At 47.5% G+C, this 13989-nt stretch overlaps 1 protein-coding gene across 2 annotated transcripts in view; it reads left to right on the forward strand.

The window, feature by feature from the left end:
* Nucleotides 1–1378: 1378 nt before the first annotated feature.
* The window catches only part of ndst3 (N-deacetylase/N-sulfotransferase (heparan glucosaminyl) 3), a 63223-nt gene continuing 50612 nt past the window's right edge, over nucleotides 1379–13989 (forward strand). For both annotated transcript variants that reach the window (XM_080757650.1, XM_080757649.1), the window contains exon 1: nucleotides 1379–2620. In XM_080757650.1, coding sequence (XP_080613776.1) covers nucleotides 1547–2620 — 1074 coding nt within the window. In that variant the 5' untranslated portion in view covers nucleotides 1379–1546. The remainder of the gene's footprint in view (nucleotides 2621–13989) is intronic.

The raw sequence follows: 13989 nt of genomic DNA on the forward strand, positions 1-13989 counted from the left end.
TGTAACTCTTGAGTTTAAATGAATGAACACACTGAGGATTTACCGTCCAGTTTACAGCTTCCTGCGCTCTCGCGTTAAGGTAAAGAGAGAGATGAGAGAGAGCGAAGAGGAAAGACAGCTGATATTTGAGAGAGAGAGAGCGTAAACGCATTCATGGAGTAAGTGTGTGTGTGTGCGTGCACTGACGGGAAAGAGAGGGATATAGAGACAGAGCCAGAAAGATGCTGTGAGATCTTTTCTTCTCCCTGGCTCCCGGCACATACATTAAGATGAGATCTTTTCTTCTCCCTGGCTCCCGGCACATACATTAAGATGCTAATCCATTTCTTTTTTTTCTTTCTATAATTCATTGAATTTTCTCGTCTCGTCTCCCCTCGCCTCTTGCTCTCTGTCTGTCTGTCTCTCTCTCCTTCTCACCCGTCCTGTCCTTTCGCTGTGCCTTCGCTCCGCTGTCTGTCAGGGTCTCTCCTCAGATTAGCGCCCCTGGCAAAAGGATTCCAACTCTAATCTTGTGGTAATTCAGCCGATTAGGTTCAGGGATGAGGACACGAGAGCACAGAGCCGGGGCACAATTAGAGCACTGCTCTGTGGGGCTCCACGGAGGCCATTAGCCCGCCTCCTATCTATCTACCTCCACACTGTCGCGTTAGCACGCACTCACACGCACGCGGCACACAACGGCTGTTTATATCCTACCATTGAGGGTGATGTCATTTGGAGTCGTTTGCGTTTGTCCCCGACGTGTCCCTGTGATTCATAAGTGTGTGTGTGTGTGTGTGTGTGTGTGTGTACTGCATGATGTGTATTTTGGGTCAACCCTGAGGCTGCAGGTTGTTTTCAATCAGCTCTGTCATTACCAGCTGTGCCATCACACTCCCGAGGGTTATACCCCCCCCCCCCCCCCCACACACACACACACACACACACACACACACACACACACACGTTGTATATTCAACCTTGCCCCAAAACAAAACTCTCCCTTTCTCTTCTTGTGCCCTCGTCTCTCTCCCAGCAGGTGTGCAGCAGTGAATCAACAGCTGCACGGTGAATCATGGCCGAGGGTTTCACGGAGTGCCTCTAGACTGTACAGAAGACCAGCCAGCCGGACGGACGGACGGCCCGCCCACTGTCTCTCTCTCTCCAACGCACGCACATCCTGCCCAGCATCCCTCCTCCGCCCCTTGCCATGGTGACATGACATAACGGCCTAAAGTCAGCGGTCCCCCAAACCATCCCCTGTTACCTCCTGACCTATAGCTGACGCACCCCACCAACACTAAGTCTTCGTTGTATTTGGCCCGAAAATGAAACATTTTTTTAATATGATTATGGCAAAATAATCACAGAATGCGAGAGACATGCAGCTGCTCGATACATCTCCTTACAACGGTGTTTGTTTACCAGATTTAGCCGGTTGTGTTAAATAACACCATAAAACCCGCCGGTACCCTTTTTCATGTCACGCACCCCCTAGAGGGCGTTGGTGGCGCACCACGAGGTGCACTTACACCTGTTACACGACCAACGTACAGTCATCTCCGTGATGACGGTGGCCGCTCGCATCCGTCGCCACCTGCGCCGGCTCCTCCTCCTGCTGGCCTCCTGCTGCCTTCTCTCGCTGCTGCTCTCCGCCTACTTCCTGCTCAACAACTCCTCCCCTTCCCTGCGGCTCGGCCAGTCGTCGTCCCCCGAGGCGGCGGCGCCTCCTTCTTCGTCGTCGTCCTGCTCTCAGCCCTCGCCGCCCCTCCTGTCCCCGTACCGCCGCGCGCCGGCCCCGCCGGCTGACCCGTACCCCCCCGTGGGGGCGGCGGCGCCACAGCGGGGGCCGCGCGCCGTGCACACGGAGCCCGTGGTGCTGGTGCTGGTGGAGTCTCAGTACTCGCAGCTGGGCCAGGACATCGTGGCGGTGCTGGAGTCGGCGCGCTTCCGCTTCCGCATGGAGATCGCGCCGGGCAAGGGCGACCTGCCGCCGCTCACGGAGAACGGCCGGGGCCGCTACGCGCTCGTCATCTACGAGAACCTGCTGAAGTACGCGCACGGCACGGACGCCTGGAACCGCCAGCTGCTGCACCAGTACTGCGCCGAGTACGGCGTGGGCGTCGTGGGCTTCTACCGCTCCAACGAGAACTCACCGGCGCTGCTAAAGCTGCGTGGGCTCCCGCTGGTGCTGCGCACCAACCAGGCGCTGCGCGACTGCTGCGTGGCGCCCAGCTCGCCCCTCCTGCACGTCACCAGGCCCGGCACGGACCGGGGCCCGCTGCCCGGCGACGACTGGACCTCCTTCTCCACCAACCACTCCTCGTACCGCTCGGTGCTGCAGGCGCGGCCCCGTGAGGGGGTGGCCCCCGGCGCCGGGGGCAGTGGAGACAACCCGGCCCCCGCAGCGGGGGGCCTCCAGGCCACGGTGGTGCAGGACATGGGCCTCTACGACGGGGTCCGCAGGGTGCTGTTCGGACAGGGCCTGGGCTACTGGCTCCACCGGCTCATCCTGCTGGACGCCATCGGCTTCCTGACGGACGGGAGGCTGTCGCTGGGGCTGGACCGCCACGTCCTGGTGGATATAGACGACATCTTCGTTGGGAAGGAGGGCACGCGCATGAACGCCAAGGATGTCAAGGTACGTACTGTACGTACTGTACAACGCACTGTTGATTTGGTGAGACGGAAAATGTTCGTCGACTATACCCTTTTTTTCATTGACAAACTAAATGGAAACTAAGCTGTGACTAAAACTAAGACTGAATATATTGACAATTTCGTCAACAAATAAAAACTAGACTAAAATGATAGGAAGGGACTAGTGGACAAGAGATCCAGTATAAGTCATTTGGTTGCATGCTGAAAAATGCTGATCTACACTCCCAACGTGTCGTGCTGACGCGTTGTGAGCTTGTAGATCGGCTATTTTCAGCAAGTGTAAGAAGTAAAAACAGTCACTACGACACCAAGGCCCGATAGATTTAGTCGACTGAAATCGTATTGCACTTAGTTGACTAATACTAAGACATTTCAGGTGACTAAAATGTGACTAAAACTAAATGAAAACTATTCAAGAGACTATGACTAAAGCTAAAATCAAAAATTTGCTGCCAAAAACAACACGGTGTTCATGTTCAGAGAGAGTGTGAAAGAGAGTGAGAGAGAGGGAGAGAGAGAGAGAGAGGGGTCATGGAGGGCCACGGGTGCTTGCTCGATTGATTTAGCTTTTTTTCCCTCATTATTACATCACCTTCTTCAAATTCCACCTCTTATCGAGTTGTTGGAAATGGCAGAGAGGATTTCTGCAGCTGTTGAAGATAAGGAATGTTTACTCAGACGCTAATTCAATTGCAGCTACATTTGGAGTGGAGTGTGCTGCTGAGTCTTCAGTATGAGGATGTGAGCACGAGTGCACTTCAGAGACAGACTCTGGAGGAGGGAGGGAATGTTTTCCAAAGGGTGTGTGCGTGTGCACGTGCACGTGCGCGCTGTTGGGGTACAGCAAGAGAGGGTATTTAGCTCCGATAGAGTTTTTAGCCAGAAGTAAAGAGGCCATTTAAGAGAACAAAGAGCTGGAATGAAAGACAGAGAGAGAGAGAGAGAGAGAGAGAGAGAGAGTGGGAGAAAAAGGATGAATGGCACTTATTCCCCTTTTCCCACGTTCCTCCTCTTAGGAGAGACTAAAGGAGAGTCAGCCATGCAGCCCGCCTCTCAAGACAGCTATTGTCCTAACACACACACACACACAAATGCACGCACGGCACATGCACGCACGCAAGCTGGCTGGTTGCCTTTACAGGGAGCGCTGTACTGTTTTGAAAGTACAGAAAAATAAAATCCTCTCAGATTTCCCCAGCATTATCTTTCATTCTGCAGAGGGAATTTTGGTTACAGTCAATTTCCTGGCCGCTTCCTTCCTTCCTTGCCCAGGCTGATTCAAGGGAATTAAATTTGTGTGTGTGTGTGTGTGTGTGTGTGTGTGTGTGTGTGTGTGTGTGTGTGTGTGTGTGTGTGTGTGTGTGTGTGTGTGTGTGTGTGTGTGTGTGTGTGTGTGTGTGTGTGTGTGTGTGTGTGTGTGTGTGTGTGTGTGTGTGTGTGTGTGTGTGTGTGTGTGTGTGTGTGTGTGTGTGTGTGTTACACTTAGTTGCACACTAGTGTCGTGCACCAAAAGTAGCCAATCTACAAGCTCACAACAGCTCGTGCTACAGTGTGCTTGTAGATCTGCCGTTTTCAGTGTAAAATAATGAGATTGGACATGGGCATTTGCCTGTTCAACTCGACCCTCACTGTAACAGCAATTTACATTACATTCTCTCTTACATGTGTATTTACTATTTGTGTGTTTGCCTCAGTATTCAAGATTAGAATGTCACTTCCTGTCAGTGGCTGACAGCTATCGCCTCATGCATCTGGAAAAGTGAACCACCTACCCACGGAAACAGAGGGGTGGGGGGTCCTCTAATACAAAAGACGAAAGAAGCTAGAGAGAAAACAAATAGTGAAACTCACGCACACACAGCCGCACACACAGCCGCACACGGGCATTCACGCATGAGCATGCTTGGATTCAGTAGAGTTCCGCAATTGCGGTTTTCAGTTTAAGTCTCCCCGACTTTTCAGCTTTGTAGTATAAATATACATGAGGATGAGACGGAGATAGGGATGGCAGAGAGGGAGAGAGAGAGAGGGAAAGGAAGAGGGACATGGAGTGATGGAGACAGAGGCGAAGAGGGACATGGAGAGAGAGAGAGAGACGGAGACGGATGCCATTTAATTCCCAGTCACTCTTCGCCACTTCCACCTTGAACCTGTATTTCCTCTGTGCTTATAGCCTATCCCTCCACACGGTGAACTCCTCAGTGTTGGTTTAACTCCGAGTCTGAGAGCGTCCATTTGGTTACGTTTGTTCAGTCATATGTTTTAAAATCCAAGACCAGTGAGACTAAATCTACAAATCTAAATCCTTGCAGTTTTCTGAAAAAACAAACAAACAAATATGTTTCTATATCAGTGGTGCATAGTAGTCTGAATTGACTCTGCGTCCTATAATAAACGTTTGGCACTTTAGCTACCAGACAGTGGCCTTGTGGTTAGAATGTCCGCCCTGAAACTGGGAGGTCGGGGGATCCCCGGCCTGGTCATACAGCACCAAAGACTGTAAAAATGGGACCCAATTTGACTCCCTGCTTGTGGAGCAAATCGGTGTGCATTCAATCCCTCGAATGGTCCCGCCAATAGATTAGTCCCCACAGGAATCGGCAGAGAAACGGTCTTGATTCCGCGGAGAACATTCCTAATTCTGCGGAGAACAAATAGGCCCCAGATAGAACACAGATTTACTGATCCTTCTTCTTCATGGGGTATTATGGCAGTTCATAGTTGCATTACTTCCCCCTCCTGTATATCTCAGTATCTTTACTAATCTATTCAAGACTTACTGATACAAGGACTTAAGCTTCTAAAATAAATACTGCTGCTGTAATTAAAGAGAGAAAATACTCTCAATAGTGGATAGACTGAATGATTAACTACCCCAAAAATATAGTTTACATTTTACCACTACTATTACTTAAAACAGAATTCTTAATATTGTAAGCATAATGATATTGTCGCATTGTGATATTTGGCCATAACTCCCTCCTCTGCGGGAGCTACCTTTGGGGAAGGGGGTTGTTGTCCAGACAGGGGGCAGACTGGTGAACTGTGGGTCATGGGTTCAATAGTGGGTGAAACGTTACAATGGTAATGTTGTAAAACAATGAGTAATGGTAATATTTAGTGGTTTTCACTTTTACAAAAATATAATATAATATAATACTAATAATAATAATACTAATAATAATATAATTCTTCTTAACCACTTGCACAACAGCAAACCTATTCTGGTGAACATTCACCAAAAGTAGCTGATCTACAAGCTCACAAGCTGTCATCATGTTGTGTAGCCTATATGTATATTTTGGTTCTTTGATTTTATATAGTGCTTAAATTAGTCCTTTAATGTAGACCGATAGCAATAAGGCAACATGACACAATGTTCCCTTTCGTGCATGTAGCCTACTAATTAAGTTAACAACTGTGCTACATTATTGCATTTAGCTCCCCTCTTTTCTTTTAAAATGTAACCAAACTTTTCCACCTGTTCCACCCACGGCGCAAGTTACCATGAGCGTCAGTCCACCGTGGCCCAGTTAGTTTAGACTTTAGAGCTTAGCCTTGTCCAGTCTAACTTCGAAGAGAGGGGGAGAAAGAAAAACAACAAAAGATAGCCTGCTTGGCAGCCCTTGTGCATGCAAATTTATGTTAGTCGCAAACTACAGCAAGCCGCCTTTGTTTTAAATTGTCCCCCATTCGCACGTCGGCAAAACCGTTCACACCTAACTGCTGGTGATGCGAGTTGAACCCGTGGCACACTGCCAGACTCTGACTACCGGCCAAGGTGCCTGGACCGCTGAGCCACGGCCCAGGCCAGGCAGCAAAGTTTAAGCAGACAGTAGCGCAGCAGTATCAGTGTGTGCAGCAACAAGCAAGAAAGTAAGCAAGCAGGATGAGCAGCGCAAACTTCCAGTTTAAATAGCCGGTATGAAGATGGAATGAGTGTGTAGTTGGATGAAGTGAATCGTGTGAATGAAAACATGATGGTGAGGTGGCCCAATGGTAAATAATATGGTGCATTTATATAGCGACTTTACATAGATTGTGCATCATTTCACCCATTCGCACACACGTTCATACACCGATGCCGGAGGAAACCATGCAAGGCACCAACCTGCACAATTAGGAGCAATTAGGGGTCTTGCTCAAGGACACTTCGACACTAACTCTGGGGGAGTCCGGGTTTGAACTGGGAACCTTTGCAGTTACCATCCAGCCACTCTACCCCTGAGCCACCGCCACCCAATGAACGGCCATCAGCAAAGTGCACTGAGTTTCCTCACAGAACTTGCTCTGCGCATGTCTGTGACAGGCGCAATGCTCATATATTGGTTCTACATATATTATATTTTTTCGGGTAATTGGCCAGCCCTATTCCCACTTCACCAAGACCACTCTGAAAGTTTTGGCAGAGATCACATTTGGGTCGGTTTCAGAGAAACGGGACGGGTCCTCTCCGTCATAAATACAGACCAATAAAGCCCCCTTTTTTGTGTACCAAATAGAGCTCATCCTACATGGAAATGCAAATCCTTTCTTCTCAGTCCCAATTCTCAAAATACATCCCATTGCACAGCACAGCAGCATAACATCAATTAGGGTCTGTTATCCCATTCAGGACGGGAACCCCTTTTGATGTTTTAAAGCATTATGCTATTGAAAAATAGCAGATCTACAAGCCCATAGTGCGGCACCGAGTGCCGCCCTACAAGCTTGTATATCTGCTATATTTTTGAAAAATCATGGAAATCTTTGAATATGTATTTTTTTTTCAGAGCGAACGTTTTTAACTAAAATCTTTGCTTCTAAATGTAGGAGGTCACTGGAACATATTTTCAGATGTTGGTCGGCGGTCAATTACATAGATTTTTGGGGTCCTTGACATGAAATAGTTAGAGAATCACTGATATGGAAACCAGGTCTAAACGGGTTATTTACCACTTAGCAGGACAAGCCATCCGCCGATCTAATATTAGGAAAAATGTCTTCCGTATCTCTGTGGAAAGCAAACATCTCTCCCCCTGTTCTCCCCGAGAGAAACACGGAGAGGAAATCAGGAGGAGAGTAGGGGGTTGGGGGGATTAAGGGCCAATTAAAATGCCACCCTCCTCCTCACTCCTCTCTTCATTAGTCTCACCCCATGAGTTCATCTGGTGACAAACAATACCTACATCCCCCTCCATGGTGTCTCTCTCTCTCTCTCTCTCTCTCTCTCTCTCTCTCTCTCTCTCTCTCTCTCTCTCTCTCTCTCTCTCAATTTTTCAATTCAAAGGAGCTTTATTGGCATGAGAAAACATATACGTTTGCATTGCCAGAGCAAAAGTGGAACAAAACAATTAAATAAACGTGTAAACAGAGCTGTGTTACATTAAGACTTTGAGTAGCCTAATACTATAAAAAGATATTTTGCATTTTCTGTCAGATATATTGATACATCCATATAGGAGACATTAGCTTTATACTTTTGAAAGTTGACAGCAGTATTTCAATGTTTTAGCATTCATTTTGATATAAACATTTGCGTGATTTTCAAACTCTCCTTGGGTGATTGTAATCCGTGGGAAGTACATGTCTCTGATGTCTTGGTACAGTGGACAGACAGTAGGCTACATGTCTGATGTCTTGGTACAGTGGACAGACAGTAGGCTACATGTCTGATGTCTTGGTACAGTGGACAGACAGTAGGCTACATGTCTGATGTCTTGGTACAGTGGACAGACAGTAGGCTACATGTCTGATGTCTTGGTACAGTGGACAGACAGTAGGCTACATGTCTCTGATGTCTTGGTACAGTGGACAGACGGTTAGGAAGTACATGTCTCTGATGTCTTGGTACAGTGGACAGACAGTAGGCTACATGTCTGATGTCTTGGTACAGTGGACAGACAGTAGGCTACATGTCTGATGTCTTGGTACAGTGGACAGACAGTAGGCTACATGTCTGATGTCTTGGTACAGTGGACAGACAGTAGGCTACATGTCTCTGATGTCTTGGTACAGTGGACAGACGGTTAGGAAGTACATGTCTCTGATGTCTTGGTACAGTGGACAGACGGTTAGGAAGTACATGTCTCTGATGTCTTGGTACAGTGGACAGACGGTTAGGAAGTACATGTCTCTGATGTCTTGGTACAGTGGACAGACGGTTATAGATCAGTCTCTACCCCCCCTCCTCTCTCTCTCTCTCTGTCTCTCTCTCTCTCTCTCCCGCGCAGGCACATGCAGAATGCTATGTTTAATTTTTTCACATTGGCTGTTAGTCCAGTCTGGCGGTGTGCCGTGGGTTCGACTCCCGATGGGCCAGCCTTTACTGCGTGTCCCTCCATAAAAAATATAAAATAAAAAGGCGAAAGCCACAAAAAAACCCTTACAAACATAAAAAGATCAGCCAGTTGAGGGAGGTGTCATGCTATCCGCCTCTGGCATCCCATCAGATGGGCCAGAAAGAAACCCCCGATTATTATTTTTAATTAAAAGTCATTTTTGACATAACTACGCCAGAAAGCCGTCTAATACGCATTTGCCAACAAACAAGCAGACAATTTTAGTACCTTGGGTTTTTATTCAGTGCAACATCTTTCCCCACTGCTCACCTTTTCTTTTTTTTTTGCTCCAAATTAATTGGCACACAGCCATTCAATTTTCCAGAAAATCAAGCAGCTCTTTTGGGCGACGGTGTAATCACTGAAGAACCCAAAACATCCTTGAGTGGCTGCCAAGTAGAAATAAACTAGCGCTAGTGTAGCTGTAGCTATGCCGAGACCAGAATGGAGAGTTTTAGAATTAACCCATTTTGGGGCGGGAACCCCTTTTGGTGTTTTAAAGCATTATGTTATACTTTAGCTAATGAAAAATAGCAGATCTACAAACTTGTAGGTCTGCTATTTTTGAAAAATCGTGAAAATGTGCCTCAAATCTTTGAATATATATTATTACAGTGAACATTTTAACTCAAATCTTTGTTTCTCTTCTGGGGAGGTCCCTGGAACAACATATTTTCAGATGGGGGCGGGGTGGAGGCATATTACATATGATTTCTGGGGTCCTTGACATGAAATATTAAGCACCACTGATACAGAAAAATAAGGTTTTTCAGAAAACTGTTTTTTCGACGTCGGGCCTAAATGGGTTAACAACCAGAATTTCACTGCATGAGTGTTGAGTGTGTGCGCATTTGCGTAAAAGCTTCCGAAATGCCAGACGACACTATATGTGGACATGAAGCCTGCCGTTGAGGGATGCAAGACGCCAAGACGTACGGGGGGAATAAGAAAAAAAGAAGAAGATAGATAGAGCAAAGCAGAAGGAAGAGTGGCATTTGCTGCTAAAGCGTTCTCGCTGCTCATCAAATAAAAATGCCTGACCCATTTAATGCGCCGCATCTAGTGCTCACACACACACACACACACACACACACACAAACAGTCACGCACACAGGCACGCATGCACAGAGGCACGCAATTAATCATGTAGAGACGAACGAAGAACTCTGACCTGCTTTTTTGCAGGAATGAAACACTTTGAAATGTATTCTCAGACAGTTAGTTTACACACAAACACACACATACAGCACATGCACACACACACACACACACACACACACACACACACACACACACACACACACACTCATACACACAGTACACCTTCGACTGTGGATGGAGAAGTGTAATTCATGCCCGGCGCTTCCCTATCGGAGTACAATCCGTACATGTTTTTTCATGTTTTTCGTGTGCATGTACTTCACACTCATGATGAAGGGATCGTCATCATACATCTTTCATGCCGATCTGACTCACAAGCTGGTGGCTGTGGAATATTTCATGTATTTTGGCCAGAGAGAGCGAGAGAGAGAGAGAGAGAGAGATGACAGAAATGGGAATGTGGTGCATGGGGTTGCTGTGGTAGCCGAGTTAAAGGCTTTGTGAATGACAGTGAATGCCAGCTGTCCAGATGCCTGTCTCCACTGAGTCGCTGCCCACCGTCTATAGCTGGCACCTGTTCTGACGCACATACACACAGTCACACACGCACACGCGCACACAGAGCACACACACGCCGCTCGTACTGATGCACGCGCGTGCACACACTGGCAGTGCTTCTGACACTAGGACTACTAGTGTTAGCCAGCTGTGGGATTGGCAGAGAAAGGGAGGGCTATATCGCTAACCGCTAATCCTGTGTGTGTGTGTGTGTGTGTGTGTGTGTGTGTGTGTGTTTACCTTCCTGACCGGGGCTTTCTCAGCCTCTCACAGATGCTACATGCGGTCCCCATCTCCCGCTTATCCAAATCCTTCCTCCCTCTTTCACTAGTGTTTGAACCAGTCCCCCGTGCTCTAAGCTCGATTCCCAGCGGACAGATTGGCACCATATCGCTTTAAAGCCCCTCACTTCTCTCAGATCTGCTTGAGGTGGCACTGGAGATAAAGCTGTGGCAGATAGTTGAGAGACTATATATCGCTCCAGAGACACAGAATTGGGATTGTGTCAGAAACTCTTGTCCAAAGCAAGTGTCCTCCTTTTTTCTGACTGCCTGTCTGCTAATGAAACGGTAAAAGTGGCGGACGGTTGTCCAGAACTGTTCATCCGCCCGCTATGCAACCAGGATTGACTTCAAAGCATGGCGTGCGTGGGCCATGGCGTGCGTGGGCCATGGCGTGCGTGGGCCATGGCGTGCGTGGGCCATGCGGGGAGTTGGCTTGGATCAGCAGATCTCCGTCCAGTGACAAAACCGCAGAGCCCCATTGCCCCATTTGCAGACCACAGCCATGTTTCCATCAGAGTTTGGAAGCACTCGTTTTCAGTAAAGCAATGTATTATGTGATAATTCAAAACGGGTGGCGGTTGAGTGATATGTAACGAGCACTTCCAAACTCCAGCACTTGAAAAAATAATCACCTGCAAGGACACAAAGTAGCTAATGACATGTCTGCAGTGGATTTTTATGAAACAAACACTTTAACGATAGAAACAGCTGCAATGTTGGTGAGTTTGACGTTGTTTAATACCATCAGATAGGACTTTTCTGTTTGGATGAATGGGCTGCCATTGGAAGTTGCACCTAGTTAGCACCTTGTCATTAACTTATATAGTAAGATGGCCTCTAGTATACTAGAGCAGTTGTTCCCTAACCTTTTCATGTCAATAAGAACCCCCAAATTGACACTCATTAGCCGCAGACCCCCATCAGGAATGATATGCCATGGACCCCCCCATAAGAGAAGAGTTTTACACCTCTAGCAGAGATTCTCAACAGTTTTTAATTCAAGAAAAGAACCCCCAGGTTTGACCTGAATCCATCATTTGCACCACAATGTATATTATAAAATCAAAGTTAATGTAACTCTGAGAGTGTCCAAATGGACCCTGACGGGTCAATTTGGTTCCATTTGTACACTCTCAGAGTTACAGACCCATAAGGCCCATGTGTCCGAATGATAGTGTCGGGGGCTTTATCAAGGTTACCATTCTATGTGTCCCTTTTGTGCCCACATAAGCCCTTTTTACTGTTTTGGTCTCGTGCCTAATGTCTAAGTATGCACACGCACTTTCTATGGCCAACGTGCACTTATCGCATAGCACTTTAACGCCTGCACTTTAATGGTTATGTGCACTTTTGTACTTTGGTATCTGCTATGTGAACTGCGTTGTACTTGTACTGTTTCATTGTTTAATGTACTGTCTATGATGCAACCCAATTTGCCCTTTGGGGACACTAAATAAACTTGAACCTTGAACCTTGAACATACTATATGGAGATCACTGTTTCTATGTCAATCCTTGACCCTTTTATAACTGCTACATTTTTATCCAACCATTTTTTACAACCCTTGTTTGTTTTTCAACCAGTGTCAATTATGGGGGGGCAGCGGCCTGACCTCATGGCATGCTTCCTTCTATGCATGAGGAGTCCAAGCTGCTTCTTTTCACCTGACGGGGGCAGCACTTCCCCAGCTGGACGTAGCGCGTGGAAGGAACACGTTATTCCAACCAGTTCCTTTCCCCTCCATCAGGTGCCCCAGCTGGCCAGGGGGAGGCAGTATAGATACCAGGATTACTGATGTTTTTGAGTGGTGCAACCATAGGGTGCAGCACTCTTATGCACTCTTATGCCCAGCTATGTGTGTCTCTGCCTGGCTGTGTCTCTGTGTCTGAGCACGGAAATGGCATATTTTCACCACCAAGTGTCACTGTTGTGCGCACGCATGCACGCACACGCACAGCGCACACAATACCATACCACTCACTTCAGATGAGTGGGTCTGATTTTAGTGAGACACATTCTTTATCATTTTAGTTTTTACACTGCCTACAGCATCTGTAGTCGTTAGATACTGAGCTTGGTCTATTTATGAGGGAAGTGGTATAATTGGTGCAGCTGAAGCTCATTAAGAGCCTCACGTGGCATTCAGTGTAGTTACATAGAAAAGGACAACCACACGCTTTTAGAAGAAGCGGCACACGCACACTCTCACACAAACACAAAATGTCTGTGTGTGTGTGTGTGTTTGTGTGTGTTGATACATGTTAATAATGTATTTGGGCCACGCACATTGGGATGCGTGTATTAAGTTACCATGCAAAGCGTGTGTGTGTGTGTGTGTGTGTGTGTGTGTGTGTGTGTGTGTGTGTGATTTCCAAAATGAAGATGTAAAACTTGGAATCACAGAGGAGACATGAGATCAAATTATGACGGTGTGTTCATCTGTCAGCACGGAGCCCCCTTCAACACCATTAGATTATACCTATACTGAAGACTGTGTGTGTGTTTGCGTGCATGTGAGAAGACAGGCAGTCAGAGGTGTGTGTGCATGTGTGTGTGTGTGTGTGTGTCAGACCACTGGCAGTGCCCATGAATCCTGCCCCTGCCATTGGGCTGCTCGGCGCTCATACATCAGGCGGAGGTCCACCCACGCTCCTTCCGTGCCACGCTCTGGGATCGATTAACCCAGTCTGGCAGTGATCAATAGGGATGTGCCATCATGCAATAGAGATGTGTGTGTGTTAGACTGGCAGAAAGACAGAAAATATATGCACACGCACACACACACACACACACACACACACACACACACACACACACACACACACACACACACACACACACACACACACACACACAAGTTTGAATAATGCGTCCTGTTCCAGGGAGTGATAGCAAGGAGGCAGGGAGTGTGAGAGAGAGAGAGAGGGTGAGAGAGAGAGAGAGAGAGATATTTTTCCCTTCACGCTGCTTCAGCCTTCCTTTCAAATTAGAACAGGCCCGTCTCCAGAGAATGTGACATTTTCACGGAGCGAGTGAGCGGGCGAGCGAGGGACGGAGGTGGAGAAAGGGAGAGTGTGGGAGGGGCG

Source organism: Protomyctophum bolini, assembly GCF_963924005.1.
Source record: "Protomyctophum bolini genome assembly, chromosome: 3".
Classification (NCBI taxonomy): Eukaryota; Metazoa; Chordata; class Actinopteri; order Myctophiformes; family Myctophidae; genus Protomyctophum; species Protomyctophum bolini.